The sequence below is a fragment of the Erpetoichthys calabaricus genome, chromosome 9 (genome assembly GCF_900747795.2).
Source record: "Erpetoichthys calabaricus chromosome 9, fErpCal1.3, whole genome shotgun sequence".
Lineage (NCBI taxonomy): Eukaryota > Metazoa > Chordata > Cladistia > Polypteriformes > Polypteridae > Erpetoichthys > Erpetoichthys calabaricus.
In genome coordinates this window covers 196,518,111-196,533,700 of record NC_041402.2, presented here as the reverse complement: position 1 = coordinate 196,533,700, position 15,590 = coordinate 196,518,111, and the positions used below count along the sequence as shown (strand labels likewise).

General features: G+C 55.3%; 1 protein-coding gene across 2 annotated transcripts; it reads left to right on the top strand.

The window, feature by feature from the left end:
- The first annotated feature begins 1,782 nt into the window (after positions 1–1,782).
- Positions 1,783–13,750, top strand: LOC114657080 (dual specificity testis-specific protein kinase 1-like). 2 transcript variants are annotated; one of them, XM_028808840.2, is made up of 10 exons: positions 1,783–1,955; positions 5,378–5,519; positions 8,497–8,681; positions 9,600–9,721; positions 9,819–9,867; positions 10,997–11,146; positions 11,816–11,989; positions 13,256–13,339; positions 13,427–13,513; positions 13,609–13,750. In XM_028808840.2, the coding sequence occupies exons 2-10, from the start codon at positions 5,489–5,491 to the stop codon at positions 13,705–13,707; spliced, it is 981 nt and encodes a 326-aa protein (XP_028664673.1). In that variant the 5' UTR covers positions 1,783–1,955; positions 5,378–5,488; the 3' UTR covers positions 13,708–13,750. The 2 variants fall into 2 exon arrangements, with proteins under 2 accessions (XP_028664673.1, XP_051787539.1); XM_051931579.1 differs by having other exon boundaries at positions 1,921–1,963; positions 5,387–5,519.
- Positions 13,751–15,590: the final 1,840 nt, after the last annotated feature.

Genomic DNA, 15,590 nt, shown 5'->3' with positions numbered 1-15,590 from the left:
AAGTAGCAAATTCCAAATAACAGTCCTGTCCATTACATTTGTCACTCCAACAGATGGCGCATCACAGACATTTGGGGTAATATAATGCATGCATGTTTAACTCCAACAGATGGCGCACCACGAAAATGAACACTGCTATTGCCATATAACAGACATATGCATTGCATTTGTTGCTCCAATAGATGGCGCCTCAGACTCCGTTGTATTGCTACAAATGCTCGGGGGGTGGCAGAGATACACCTTTACATTGGTCTGCCAGCCTCCAGGAAAGCTTAAAGGAAGAAGATGAAGAACAGAAGAGAATAGGGCAGTGCTGGCAATCATGAAAGCAGCTGGCAGAGGTGCCCAGCAATGGACATCCAAGGACTGGACGTTTTACAGCAGCCATCCAGCCTCCAGCATTCAAAGCCAGCGCCAAGTCGCCATCCATGTGGGCACTCACAGTATCTCTGGGGGCTTTTTGACTGGCCAGTCAGAGTGAGTCCTGTCGTTGGCCTAATTGCTTGAGGTGGGTTTAAGAAAGTCAAGTGACATTTTCAAGTAGAATGTCCCAGAGGCCGGCGTCCATCTTCTCCCTGACTCCGCCTCATTCTGTTTCTTATAATGGCTGCCAGTGTTCAGCTGCCTTCAGGACTGGCGGCTCTCGCTCCCCTCTGTAAATTAACTGAAGTAACTAACGAAAAACGCCAGGAGCAGGAACATCATTAGGCCTGATCAACAGGGGGTGCTAAGGGTCCTCCTCACATCGTTTAGTCTCATTTCACATCTGGTTTAAGAGGGACTGCACTGTCATGGGGTGGCAGAGGTGTCTGTACCTGGCATCACCCCAGGAGACCAAGGGTTAACAAAATGGTGAAGCAACCACATTACTGGAGGGGTACGCAACAAGACCCCTAATGACACTCTGGCCCACCGCCTACAGCTTAGTCCCCTGCCTATTTAGTGACCACAGGTGGTCTGAGGAGTTCCATGTGGTGGGCCGGAGCAGGAGGCGCCCCGTGTGGCCAGCCAGGTGCATATCCTGATGAGCAGGGGGGTGGGCTTCTTTATTTCTGTATTTTTTGGTGGTTCATTTGCTGCCATCTGCTTCTCCTTCCTTGCCTGTTTAGTGGTCCATTTCAACGGCACCCCCAATGTCCATAGTGTGGACGTCTGGAAGGTTATGTTGCTTGAGTTACATAAATGTCCCCCTCGGTGTCCGTAGTGCGTACCCCTCAGGTGTCAGTGCTCTAGGCTGCCATCTCTGTCACCTAATGAATTGATTCCCACCCCTTCTCTCTCTCTCTCTCTTTCAGGACCCCCACATTTCTTCTTTACACCAGTCTGCCTGTTAACTTGAGGCTCAATGGGCTTCTACCCATCAGGTGCACCTGAGCACATCTGGACGTCCCCCAAATCACTTCTCAGGTCACAGGCTGGTGGAGACCCCAATGTCCCTGAGCCTTCGGTCAACTACGTAAGTCCTCTTTCCCCGATGCGTCCTCTTCGTGTGCCCTCCATGAATCAGAAGGCGTTGGCACCTCGCTGGCCACTCCCTCTCGTTTCAAACAGAGAACCCCTTGGGTCGCCTGCCCTCTGGTGTCCTGATGGAGCATTGAATGCCTCTAGTGGGACTCTTCTGGGCCGGCTGCGCTGTCACCTCCCTGTCCCTTTTCGTGCCTTTCCGTGTTTATGTTGCACTCCGTTACTTTAACTCATCTTGTTGTTCACGTTATAAAGCGCCTTGTGGTGGTCTGAGGGACTAACTGGAGCGGCCGCGCATTGTCCCGGCGGTCACCGCCCTCCTCTTAGCGCACTTTCAGCGTCGACCCCGTTGCTCGGGAAGTTTTTAGCGCGCAACGCGCGCTCCCTGACCGCCAGCCTAACGCGCAGTCTCGGCACGCGCGCGCCCCCGCACACCAGATTGGCTGCACGGCGACTCCGCTCGGCAGGGACCCGCTGTCACCGCGGCGCAGGTGAGTCAGTCCGTTAAACGAGGTGCGGGTGCCGCGTGGTGTCCGAGGCGCGGGGCGCATTATTGTGCGCTAAGAGCTGTCAAGAGACCCCCGGTGGACGGACCCCGGCGCATCGCCATTAGCGCCACATCACAGACCGCGTGTGACCCGGCAAGACGAGCCTTTCATCGCTCGTGAGACCGGAGCCCCCGCACTAAAGCAGGGGCCTCCAGACGGGAGAGGGAGCCGAGTCCACCAGTGCTGCGGACCACCAAGACCCATTAGCCCCCCCACCCGTCGGACTTGCGATTTCCGAGTTTACGGCAACTTTAAGCCCACATGCCGCTGAGGCGCACGGGGGGCTGTCGGTGCTGTCTCCGGTTGTCGCGTGTGCTCAGATTCTGGTGCGTGTCACTCGGTGACTCATTTGCGAAGTGCACGAGCCCCCATAATTAACGAGAAAATTCAAAAGCCAAAGCGGCGCCCACATCCGCGTACTGTGACAAGTCTCAGGCGGCGCAGTGGCACCTCTTCCCGGTTTGTCACAGTGCCGCTCATTTTGGCGTTTGCCTGGCGTGCCGAGGAGGACGTGTGGCTTGGCCTCCGCTCATAGTCACCGCCTGGCACCGCACAGCTCTGCCCTGCCGTCGCCCTTGACAGACGATCTTCAGTTCTGCTGACTTCCATTTTCCAGTCCGTATTGACGGGCTGATCTGAGAGGTCACCGCTGCCGCCCGTCCCACCACCTGTCCGCCTGTCCTTCGTGTCCGTCTGTCTCCTACAAATTAGTCCTTGAAATTCAATATAAACGGAGGTGGAGGGCAAAGCAGCCGGGCGAGTCGATTTACACCAAGCGGCCCCTGGCACACAGCGTGTAACACCAGCCCTGGCGCTCCTGTCCCGGCTCCATTTATTATTAATCGCCGCTCCTCGTCTGCATGTCATTTCAGGGGCTGGCGTGTGACGGTCTCACAAACACCAATTGTCCTGCTGGGTGTCATCGTCACGGTCGGCAGGCCCTCTCTGGTCTTCATTGTGTCCTGGTCAAGGCTCACTGTTGGTGTTCATGGCCACCTGCCAGGCTCTCATGTGCCACTTGGCTACCCCACCTCGTCTAGTCTGCCAGTGCCAACATCTGGGCATTTTGAGGTCAATGACCTCAGCTTTCCTCTCTCCTGGTGTCCTCTCCTCTTGTTGTGGTCACCTGCAGACCTTCAGCAGGTGGCCCCCCCAGTTCCTCTGAGTGCTCTCATGGTCTCCACTCACACACTTAAGCTCTCGCTGAGTGCCCTACACTTACTGTGGCACCACTGCTCAGCCCAGGCAGGTTCTGATGTGTCTGATTGCCCGCCACCCTGCTTGTATGGTGATTGATCATCTCCAGCTTCTCCTTGTCCACCACTGGCCTTTCTGTTTTTGGCTGACAGTTTTTAGGGGGCTTTGCCCAGAAGGTGCCCTCACTAATCATCTCACCTTTCCTGGAGTTTGCTTTCCTATATTAAACTTCACCATCTTGTTTCTCGGCTGTCCAGCAAACATGGGTGTAGTTAGTGGGCCGCCATGGTGCTCTCATTTTTTATGGCCAGGGACACCAGGAGTCCTCGTGTCCCCAGTTCACAGGAAGACCCCGACCCAGAAGTGAAGCTGAGGTGGGTTTAAAGGCCCCTGTACCCACTTGGGTGACTGGGGTGGTCTTGATAAGGTCTGGCAGTAGAATGTGGAGGATTTGGCACTCCTATGTGGTCAGCCAGGGTCTTATCCTGATGGGCGGGCCGGTGGGTTTTATTTCTCAGTGGTTTACTCATTTGCTGCCACCTGTTTCTTCTCCCTCAGATGTCTCCTTGCCCAGGCTGGGGTGGGTAGGCAGCTGGGTGAGGTCACCAGAACTGTGACCATGGGCCAGTTTTACTGTAGTGGTCCACTGACTGCATCACCATTCTGGACGGCTCCATCTTGAATCTGCTGTCTGGGGTTGTGATGTCACCTACTTTGCATATAATGAATGTAAATGATCTCATTTGCATGATAGCAGTAAGCTTGTTTTGAGCTCGCTTTGGGGGGCCACAAGGTGGTGAGAAGAGGTCTGTGAAGTGGTTTGTGGGATTCTTTAGAGGGGACAGAAGCCACACCCATGGTCCACAGAATCTAGGGAGCCCCCTGGGGTTATTTCTGATGGCTCTAGTCAGTGACTGGCATACTGATGGTCTTCATGGGTGCAATGTACTTGTCTGATGTGGCAATGCAGGGTCCTGAATGGACTGGAAACTTTGGTCCTCTGTCAGCCGACCCACCTGAGTGACCACTGTGCTCCTCAAGTCTAAGGGTCCTTTTAATCAAAGAGCTGGTCATCTGGACGGCGTCTTCACTTGGGCTGAAAGGCCGAGAGTTCACAAGGTCTTACCCTGCCCTGTCTTCCCGCTTGGAGCTTGGGCTTTATGCATTGGCCGAGGCCTGAGGTGACCAATGGTCACTTTAATAGTGCTGGTGTCACTCATGCCACAGTCTTCATGCCTCAGCTCCACTGTCTTCCTGACATTTATGTGGCCTCACTGAGCCATCAGCTGCACCAAGAGGTCCTCGTTGGCCCTCATGGACATGTGTGACAGGCAGTGTGTGTCACCGTCACGTGTTTGAAGCCTACAAGCGAGTGCTGGTCTCCCCATTGCTGAGAGATCACAATGAATAACTTGACCTTAAACTGGTCAGCTATGTGAGTGACCACCCTTTGTGGGGACCACCTGCTTGATCCTGCTCAGGGTCATAGGGGAGCATTGGGCACAAGGCAGGTGCCAACTCTGGATGGAGCAGCTGTCCACTCATGCCCACAGGGTCAGTTTGGAATCCCGGACCAACCTAACTGGCACAGCTTTGGGTCTTGGGAGGGGAACTGAGGGGGAGACTTGGCCTGACATTGGAACTGAAACCGTGCCACCCAGGTCCATAGGTCGGGTCCTACCCAATCAACTTGCTAGGCAACGTTAAGTAGCAGGAGGGCCAAACCAACGTGGGGAGCAGCTCAGGCGAGGAGGTCAGTGTGTGACCAAATGGAGCGTCTTTTGTTACTGGACAGTGACTTGGTGACACTTTTAATGGGACCTAAGCTGGAGGAGCCAGGTGACCACTGGGACTTTGGACTTGCTGTGTGTCAGTGCAGTCTGCCCAGGCAAGTGACCGTAGTCAGAGGTGCATTTTGTTCTGTCTGGTGGTGCGGGCAGCTTGGGGTGGTGAAGGCCGCAGTGTAGGGACTGAGGACAGCGGTGGGCAGGACCCAAAAGTGCACTGAACTGTGTAAGGTGGGCCAGGTGATGGTGGGGTCAGCGGAAATCGGACAGGAGGAACTGCACCACAGGGCCCCTACTGACCACTTTTAACAAAGAACTGGACCCCCACTGCCCCAGTCTCAGTGCCCACTTGAGTGCTCACCCCCTCTTCTCTCTTGGCAGGTGTCCCAGGATGGCTGCGCCCGCCTGTCCACTCTTCTGTCTTGTCATTGCTGGTCTCATCTCCTTGGCTGACCCTTGACGTCTGACCAACTGAAACACGGAGCCGCAGCGATGCACATGGATGGTCCACTCAGCCTATGGAGTAAGTGGGGGGTTTGTCCTGATCAAGTGACCAGTGTGATTTTCAGGGGTCACAGACTGGCCCTCACATCACCTCAAAGTCCGTGGTGTGGCCACTCGCTTGGCCATCTGTTCACCTGCAGGTAAAGCGACTTGCCACACTGTAAGTGGGACTGACCTGAGTGGCCAAGGTGCCCACTCGATGCCACATGTGGCCAGTTGTTGTCGGCGTGTCACTCATCGCGAGTTTACGGGACGTGCACAGACTTTGTCCTCGTGTCACATAATGTCACAAATGCCCACTGATGGCTGCCTGCTCGCTGGTCCAGGACTCGGCTCAGCTGTCTGTTGTCTCCTCTAATGGCCAGTAGCCATCTGTCCAGCCCAGTGACACAAGCCTGATGTTGACCACTTGGTGCTGCCCGCCTCTGAAAGTCACATCCTGAGTGCAGGTGACCGCGAGTCGGCCTGGCCTGGGGTCTTCACCTTTGGTAGATGTCCACTACATTGGCTGATTGTCTAGTGTGCCATGTTTTGTGTCAAGTCTGCTAAATCCAGCTAGGTGAGGCCACCAGCCAGCTGTCACTTTCTTATTGTTGTTGCTATGACACTGACATCACAGTGCCACCATTTTGTATCAGGTTTTGACTTGGCAGTGCCCATATTATTTACTGCTGTGATGCCAGTTGTTACCATGGGCGCACTAGTTAGTGGTGTCATTTCACGATGGCCGTTTAAGCTGGCAGCGAGGCACTCTCGGTGTCACAAACTTTCCATGGGCTTCATTCTTCCCGTTTCTGCTGAGGTTGGCCGTTGGCTCCAGGATTTTGATGATTGACTGGCGCCTTTGGTTTGTCCTTTTCCTTGCCCTCCTCTGCCCATCTTCTTGGCACTCCAGGACTTTTAGCATTCATCTTACCACCCTCTGTTTAACTCCAAGTGCCAGCCTGACACCAGGCACCATGCCCATTGCAGATGCTGGCCCTCGATGGTCACCCATCTCCACTGTTCACCTCCTCCATCGCTGGGCAGGACATGGTGGTGGCCGAGTGAGAAGGACATAGCTGGCGTTAATGAGAGCTCTGGTGTGTCTGTTGATGTGCAGCTGGTGCCCGTGTGCTCTGCCATTAGCCTCTTGGTGAGGTGGTGGTCTGAGCACATCAGGGTGCCCACTACATCACACTGGACAGATCCTTGAGGGCGATTTTGAGGGCCTATTTGTTGTACTTTGAGTAGACCCCCATGTTTCATGTTCCTGGTCACTCTAGATGTCACCCTTCAAACTGGCATCCCTGGACCCTGAGAAGTGGACCAGTGGGCAGACATGCTGCTGATTTCAAAAAGTGCCACAGAGCCCATTGTCACGTTGTGCCTTGGAGTTTGTTGGTGTGCCCATGAGAGCTACACTGTGGGGTGACCTCCGCATGCTTTGAGGATGGCACAGCAGGCAGCCACGTCTAAGAGCAGAGCAACTAAAATGTCCAATTGTTAATGGGCCTTTGGGCATGCATGTGTCATGGTGGGCACAGCGGCACAGTGAACCACACCATCATGCCAGTTTGTGTCTCATTGCCTTTCTTGGTTGTGCAGAGCAGCCCTTCCTCATCTTATGGGTAGCGCCACAGCTTCCTGTGCCGCCCACAACGTTTCCTGCCTCCTTTGTTAAGAATGTGTCATCGTCATCCTCGGTATCTGATGGCAGTGCCCTTGTGTTTGTCACTGCAGATCTGCAAACACTGATGTGTGGACAGGGCAGTAGTGGGTGAGGGTTTACCAGGGAAGAAGGATGCCACAGGTTAGTGCTAGAAGATGGGCAAGCACCATTAGTGCACTGGCATCAGGCTGGGCATCAGGACAGGATAGAGATACAGGTATGAGTAGAGGCATCCTCTGGATGGTAAAGGGGCAGAAATACCACTTGTATGACAAAGGGAGGGCAGTTTATGGGCACATCACGTCACTGTGCTTTTAAAGGTGGCAGTGCCAGCTGGGACCTTGTGATTGTCCCTGGTGCTGGTAGCCGGCTACCTTATCAGCGCTGTGTTTTCTTTGTGATTGTGTACCACGTGCTGCCTGGCACAGTGATGGTCCCGAGGTGGCCCCCACTGTGAGGAGGTGACTGTTCCCTGACCCTCGGGTGGGTGACCCGTGATGGACATCAGCCGGCCTGCGCTGGTTTTGCCCTGTAAGGCGGTCACGGTGTCACCCGAAGCCGTCCTACCCTTGTCGTCTTCATTTCTGCCTCAGCAGCATTTTGTCCCCCTCGGGCCTCAGATGGACAAAGGGTCTTTTCAGCCTGTGGTATGCGCCAGCGAGATGTGCTGACATGGCACGTGTGTCCGGTCATGACAGGCGGCCAGTGGCGCTGACATGTGGATTTATTGACCCCTAAAAGGTCTGTAATGAGCGTCTCATCCACTGGGTCATGAGGCACCGTGTCCCCCTAGGTCACCGTCCACTCCGACCCCCCACCATTGGCTCTCCTCGGTCCAGTGAGTGGCCATCGGTCCTCTTCCTGGTTTCTCGTCACCTTTTGTTTCTCTTTGCCCTGCCCACTTGTTTTTCACACTTTGCTGCTTTACATGAGAGGGGTACTGGGTGAGGGTGCCCACTTCCTCCTGGAGATGCTGACCACCGCACATCAAAGAGACGCTGACGATGAAGAGGAGGCACTGTGGCTGCCCCTCGCTGACCGTCTTTTCATGTTTCTTCACGACCTCCTCATGCAAGTGAAATGAAGGCGGCTGGCACATTTGATGAGGGGCTGAGGGGCTCGTGCCTGGCGCTCTCCACGCGCACATAAAAGCGGGCCGGTGGGCTCCACGTGGCTCTCCTTTGTTTGTCCTCCTCCTCCTCTTTGGTCAGGCAGCATTAATGCAGTCGTCCAGAAGAGCGCGGCTGGCCCTTGGGGAGGTGGGCACTCTGACGCCGTGCCACCTACTTGGCTGGTGCTCTGCTTCACTGACTCCACTCACATCCTGTGCACTCCTTGTCTGCAGCCGACCTGGCCGAGATGGGTGACACTGAGGCCGTGGCATCGGGGACACTCAGCGGGGAGTCATCAGACCGCTACTGCCAGGTGGACCGTTGGCAGAGGCTGCGCACTGCCGTCAGGAAGCTCGAGTTCTGGGAGAACTTCAGCGCCAACCTGATTGGAACGGGATTCTTCTCCAGAGTGTACAAGGTGAGGCACCTGGCATTGGGGGGGGTGACAGGGTGGCACCATGCGGGTGAATAAATGAGCTGAATGGATGAATGAGCGGGAGGGTCCTTGAATGAGTGGCACAGTGGTGGCTCTGCTGCCTGGCAGTAAGGAGACCACCCTGTGTGGAGCTGGCATGTTCTCCCCAGGTCTCTGACCAATGACACACAGCTCTTTATGGCCAAAGCATCCGGGAGTCATTCCTGCCATGTGCCCTGTGCCCGCTGGGATGGGCTCTGGATTGAGTGGATGGTACGGAATAATGGAGTGAATGAGTAAATGAACGGGTGAGCGAGCGAGGGAGGGAGGGAGTGGAGGGCTTAATGAAGGAATGAATGGAATGGGGGGGCTGAGCACGTGGAGGGACGAATGAGGGCGAGGGGGAGGGTGAGGGGGGGAATGGCTGGGTGGGACAGGGGAGGAGTCCGGGAATGAGGCTGAGCGAGCGAGCGAATGAAATTAGGAGTCCTTAAGTCAGGGAATCACATGACCGAGGGGCAGAGCTAATGAACGAGTGAGTGGACGATGTTGTGGACGTGCGACACCCAAAGCCCCCACATTAAGACCGCAGACCCCAACTGTCCCTGTGGTCCCCCCGACTCCACTCAGTTTTTGCTCTGAGGGATCTCCTCTTTGTTTTTTTCTCTGGTCACTTTACTGCAGTGACCAATCAAGTCAGGCCGCTCGGTGCCCCCCGTGGTGCTCACCTCATTGTCCCTCATTGTCCGCTGGCCCTCACGTGGCCTCCATGCAGGCGCGGTGGGCTCCCGCAGACAAGAGCCCCTTTGTGACAGACGACAAAGCGCGTCAGTGACCTGGAAGGGAAGTGCGTGTGACGATGAGTGGGGCTGGCGATGCAGCGGACTGACCGGGGGTCTTCCTGCCCTGTGTCCTCACTAGGTGGTGCACAACATGACTGGCAAGGCCATGGTGGTGAAGATCTACAAGAACGACGTGGACCAGGACACCATCGTGCGCGAGATCAGCCTGCTGCAGAAGCTCTCGCACCCCAACATCGTCAGGTAGCCCCCCACCGTGTGCCCCCCTTCTGCCTGCCGCCGTTCTGTGCCCCCCTCCCTACAGCAGTTGTCTCCGCCGCTCTTCTTCTTCTTCTTTCAGGTACCTCGGCGTCTGCGTCAAGGACGACAAGCTGTACCCGCTGCTCGAGGTAAGCCACCCGCCGAATGAAAGGGGCAGCAGGGGGGCTTCACACCTGTACTGGTGGGCTGATTTTCGGCTGCTGAGTCCACAGACGCTTTTGTTAAAGTCATCGAGAAATTAAAAACCTCGCATTGACCCGCGTGGCAAGTGCCCGGGTGTTCTGGAGGTTCGATACCCGCCTTGCCAGTTATCGATGGCAGTCATGACCAATGCAAGCCTAAAGGTGCATCAGAGACCACCTGGGGGGCACGTGGTTAGTGGGAAATGGCGGTTGCTAGGAAACACCTCGGGGAGCGAGTCCCACATTGTGCCGCAGCGTCACCTGCTATCCAAGGTACACAGAAATGTGTGTCACTGTCTATTGTCACAGTTGTCACTGTTGTGACGAGACATGTACAGAAGACCCTCATTGCACTGCTCTGGCATAACTGACGAGAAACTCCCACCAATCGGAAAGGCCTGCGTTTCCATTTTTGTCCATTAGATGGTGCCCTGCACATGCCCGAGTTGCGGCCCACCCTCCAGCAGTCAGCGGTCTGCCACATCGCTCATCTTGGGTGACGCCGATTGACAGCCTCGAAGGTTTTGGCCCAAGGGTCCGCATGCCCGTAGGCACTTTGAGTGTGCTGCTTGATTTCGTGTCACTTAGGACCTGACGTCTTGTCCCCGAGTGGCACTTTGGTGATGGTCACTCGCAGGTCTGCTTTGTTTTTAGACACAGAAAGTCTCCGTGTAGAGCAGAACTGGTTTGGTGGGGGCTGTCGGGGGGACACAGAGGTGTGAAGGGGGCCTCAGGGGTCCATAGCCCCCCACAGACCCCTGTCCATCTCATTTATCCCCAGTAGCCCAGTGGTAGTCCAGACTGGCAGAGGTGATTTATGGGCCCTGGCAGAGGTCTGATGAGACTTTATGGATCTGGGCAGCGGGCATTGAGCTCAGAGTGTGTTGGGTGTCAGGAGCCGAGAGTCACCTTTACTAGGTGGGCAGATGTTAACTGGCAGAGTCTAACAAGGTTGGGACCATGGGCACAGGGCAGGAGGAAAGGAACAGAGCCCACGTAGAGTACCAATGGTTAACGGATGGCACTGCAATGCCAGGCCTTTGTTCACCCCGCCTGTTCTCTTGAACCCCCACAGTACGTCAGTGGCGGCTGCCTGGAGGAGCTTCTGGCCAACAAAGATGTCCCGCTGTCCTGGAGGGAGAAGGTGCGCCTGGCGTGTGACGTCACTCGGGGGATGATTTACCTGCACGCCAAGAACATCTACCACCGGGACCTCAACTCCAAGGTACCAGGGTCTGCCCTCAAAGCCCCCGCGGGGCCCCTGCCCGCTTGTGTGTGTCTGGATGGCCGTTTGTGTGGCACCTCTCTGTGCTCGAGGTCATGCCCTTTGACCTTCATTTTGCCTTTGCTGTCCTCCGGTCGCCCTGCCCATGCCGATGCCACATGTCAGCTTCTGTGGTGGGTGACCCCTGAGTTTGGCGCCCTTTACAATGGTCATTGTCCAGGAGGTGTGATGGGTGGGCATCTTTAACATGGCCTCCCTCTACTGACAGACCCTCATATGTGGCCTGTGACTTTAGTGGCCTGACGATGTGACAGTTGTGGGCACTCCCTTAGAGGGACCCAATCAGCCCCCTTAAACAGTCAGCGGGGGGTCCCACAAGCCGCTGTCCTCAGGAGCGAGACACACAGGTGAGTGACCGGTCCACTCCCGACAGCACACCTTAGGTCACTTTCAGCAGGCAAAGGGTTGGGCCCACCTGAGGGTCATTTTTCCCACCTGCCTGCCAGTCTCCACAGTTTCCATGACGTCTCCCAGATGCCCCTTTGGATGCCCACCTTTCTCTGGCCAATCGGAGGGTTGCTGCTGTTGAGTGTTTGTCTTTTTCCATTTCTGTTGCGTCCTCAGTTACTTAAGACCCCCGGAATGTGTGACCCTCATGTGTCTCTCCAGAACTGCCTGATCCGGGTCACCTCGAGGGGCAGAGAGGCCCTGGTCACGGACTTCGGGCTGGCCAGAGAGGTGGTGGAGCTGCCAGTCAAGGACCCTGAGAGGAAGCTGTCCCTGGTGGGCTCGGCCTTCTGGATGGCCCCCGAGATGCTGCGTGGAGAGCCATATGACCGCAAGGTGAGCAGAAGTCACAGGAGGTATGCCACCCAGAGCTGGCACTGTGTCAGGATCGGTTGCCCACTCGTTTGGTGTCACTTTGTCATCACATCGCTCGTCGCTTGTTACTTTGGTTCTCTGGGGATATTTTTTTCCATTATGTCATATCCATTAAATCATGTAAAGATGAAGCCCGGACCCCCTCGGCCCCCAAGAATAAAGCGCCTTGTGCTCTGCGCCCTCAGCCTGATTTCTGGAATTCCATCCCTGGCTTGGCTTACAATTCCGACCTCCGTGTTTGTGTTCCCACCTTGGCTGCCCATGAAATTAAATAAATAAATGAAGCTGCTTTAATGGAAGGGCATTGGCACGGCCACAACACCCCAGTGCCCGGGTACAAACCTGTAAGGTCTGATGGGCTCTCTCTCTTGCGCCACTTTGCCAACACGTCCCCCTTTCCTTCACCCTCCATATGAACTGGCAGCTCATCTCTATTTGATGGCTCCACTGGGACACTACGAGCCACCTCTGGTGATGGCAGCCACTCCAGTGGGTCCGGCGACTTTGTGCAGATGCCAGACAGAAGCCACTGCACCCCTGCCAGGTGCCCGGTGCCACTTGTCATTGAATGCCATTCCCTGTTACATCACATACTGTAGTTTTCAGATTTATTTCAGGTATCTTATAACAGCTGGTTTGATCCCATCTAAAGTTAAGAGTTTATGCCATGGCAGATGAATGCCCCCTTGGCATTCCATTAGTGTTGATGTTTGACTCGTCCCTGCCCCGTCCCCTCTGATGGTGTTATCTGCCACCTCTCACCCTCGTCCCGCTCTGATGCCCATATCTTTGTTTCCCACTGCTGAACTCCATCTTGACTTGCACTCTTGAGTGGACTGGCACTGTGGAAGGCACTATATAAAATCTGGAAAACACGAATGGCGCATGGGTGGCATCCTCAAGAACCTTGAGTATCTTCTCTTGACTGGCAGTGGCAGCAGTTCAGCTCTGGTCCACAGCTGGTGACTGCAGTCAAGTGACTGTCCTATTGTGCCCCACCAGTCCATTGGTGAATCTCGCCATCCTCCATTCTGGGCAGATGCCACCAGTCTCTTGTAAACATCAGGCTGTGCCATGCCAACACGGTCACTGGCATCCCATCTCCAGGAGAAGCCGTGTGTGGAGATTACTGTGACGCCCCAATGACGTGCATGTGGGTGTGTGGCCCTGCGGGTCGAAAGGCGGGCAGCTGGGTGAGGGCACTCATCAGCGGGCATTGTGTTGCAGGTGGACGTTTTCTCCTTTGGGATTGTCCTGTGTGAGATCCTGGCACGCATTCCTGCCGACCCGGAGGTACTCCCTAGGACCCAGGTAAGAGTGGGTGTGCCCATGTCAGGGCCCCGCTTTGTCGCTCCCTTCCAGTAAATGCCCACTTTGTGTTTGAACCCTAACCCGCAGGATTACGGCCTGGACGTAGCGTCCTTCCAAGAGATGGTGAGCGAGTGCCCAGAGAGTGTCCTTCGGCTGGCAGCCACTTGTTGCAGGGTGAGTCATGGTATAAATTTTAGAGCGGGTGGAGAGGGAGGTTGGGTGGCATGCTTGGCGCCGTTTCGCTCACCCCTTCTCGTCTCCTGACTCAGGTTGAAGCCTTCAAAAGGCCGTCTTTCACGGAGATCCTGGAGGAGCTGGAGGAGGCGGCAGAGCGCCTGGACCCTCTTGATGCCGGTGGCATGGACTGACGGGGCGACCGGCCAGATGACCACACCACACCGCCACACCCGGGGGACAGGAATTAAAGAGCCTGAGAGGAAGACTCCAGCAGTACGCCCCCTAGCGGTGAAGATCATGTAGTTCTCTCTGACTGTCACCTCCCTGCCCTTTGTGTTTTTATCTGGGCTCAAATCGATGGGCAGAGGATGCCAGCCTTGATATTTTCTTATCTTCAGTTTTCTCTGGGGGTCCTTAAGAGGACTGGGGGCACTGTGGACAATTCGACAGATGCCAACATCGCCAGCTTCAGACTCAAATCATATAAAGTTGGTGGGCGGATGTTTTAGTGACATTGTAGTACCCTGAGCCACTGGTGTCACCTGTTGGATGTGGCACAGCCTGGTGATGCGGTGAGGGTACAGACTTGCCCCGCTGGTCGCCATCGCCATGGTGGGCGCGGCCCCCTTGTGCCTGAGCGTTATGTGCCTCTGTGTGAGGGTGCTGCCCACTTTGATGGCCTGGTGCCTTTACGCTTTGCGAGGACTGAAGGCACTGGAGTGCCACACGGCTGTGCCACATGGCTGGGGGGCTCCACGTGTCCTCGATTTGCTGTTGCCCTTGTTGGCTTTTCTATTGCTTTGTGGTTTTTTTATGATGAATCTTTAAAAATTAAATCTACTTGGGGACTGTCACAAGGACCCCACTGTCATCGCATGGGCATCGGCTTGGCTCACGATTTACAATGAAGCCCCCACTTGAGTCTGAGTACCTGAATGAATGGCACCGCTGAGCTTGAGGTGCCACCTGAGGTTGCCAAGCGCTTAGCCACATGGCACCTCTAGTGATGCCTGCCACTTTAAAGCTCATTTTGGTTTAACTTCACAGTTTTATAATTTGAGAACTGGAGCCCAGGCTGGTGCCACAGTGAGTGGGTGGCATAGACTTTACCCTTTGAGGGCAGTAGATGGACTTACAGACAGATAATTGGCATTTGAGTGCTGCTTACACAACCCTGCCAGCCTTCCCTGCCAAGTGTACCCATGGACCACCTGCCAGGTGCAGCTATGTGCTTTGGCCCAGATCTTCAGGTCTTCACTCTCTGCCAGTCTGAGCCTGGGGTGGAGGCAGCATTTCTGGTGGCCGTCTTGCCCCATTGTTCAAGTCTGGTGTGCCTTGACTACTCCCAAACCCCAAAACTGGAGGTTATGACACCAGGGTCGGGTGGCACTGCCCCAGAAGACTGGCACCAGTGGAAATGAGACAGGCAGCCCTTTTGTTTCCTTGTCCATCAGATTCTGAGTCAGTGATGCCAACATGGCAGCAGATGTATGTCAAGGAGCTGGCAGTGGGTTGTGTCACAAAGCGAGACACGCAGGTGTGGGTGTTCAAATAATGAGTTCCCCTCCAGTCAAGTACAGGCACAGAGTAAAGAGGGGCACAACATGTGCCACTCACAAGTCACCAGAGGGTCCCAAGTGCCTGGAGCTCACAGTGTGAAAGGCGCTATACAAGTCAAGGCAGATGAGCTGGACAGAGACAACAAGGTGGTCCCTTCCACCCACTGCCACCTTAAGACATCCTCAGCTGTGCAACCCATCCACGCAAACGCTGATTGGGGGTGGGGGGGGCACATGTTAACATAGTGGCTGCCATCTTGAATCCAGAGGGGTAAAGAACAGATGTGGGCAGAATGGCGCAAGGGTGCCATGAAGGGGGCTTTCACACCCTAACCCATACGGGGACAGTTAAAGCAGTGCCAACTGTGCCCACTAGAGGGCGATAACCACAGACAGACTTCTGAATTGGGGGTGTGCGCCGTCCTGGGAGGCTCCAGCTGTTTTGATCCCCCGTACACCTCAGAGCAGCAGACCCCCACAATGTACCCGCACTTGTTCAAAGACCCCAAGTCATC

Excerpts from the sequence above, each read along its gene's own strand:
- LOC114657080 (XM_028808840.2), top strand. The coding sequence starts at position 5,489 with ATGCACATGGATGGTCCACTCAGCCTATGGA. Across the intron at positions 11,147-11,815 it reads ACCGGGACCTCAACTCCAAG|AACTGCCTGATCCGGGTCAC; the intron begins GTACCAGGGTCT and ends GTGTCTCTCCAG. Across the intron at positions 11,990-13,255 it reads GAGAGCCATATGACCGCAAG|GTGGACGTTTTCTCCTTTGG; the intron begins GTGAGCAGAAGT and ends ATTGTGTTGCAG.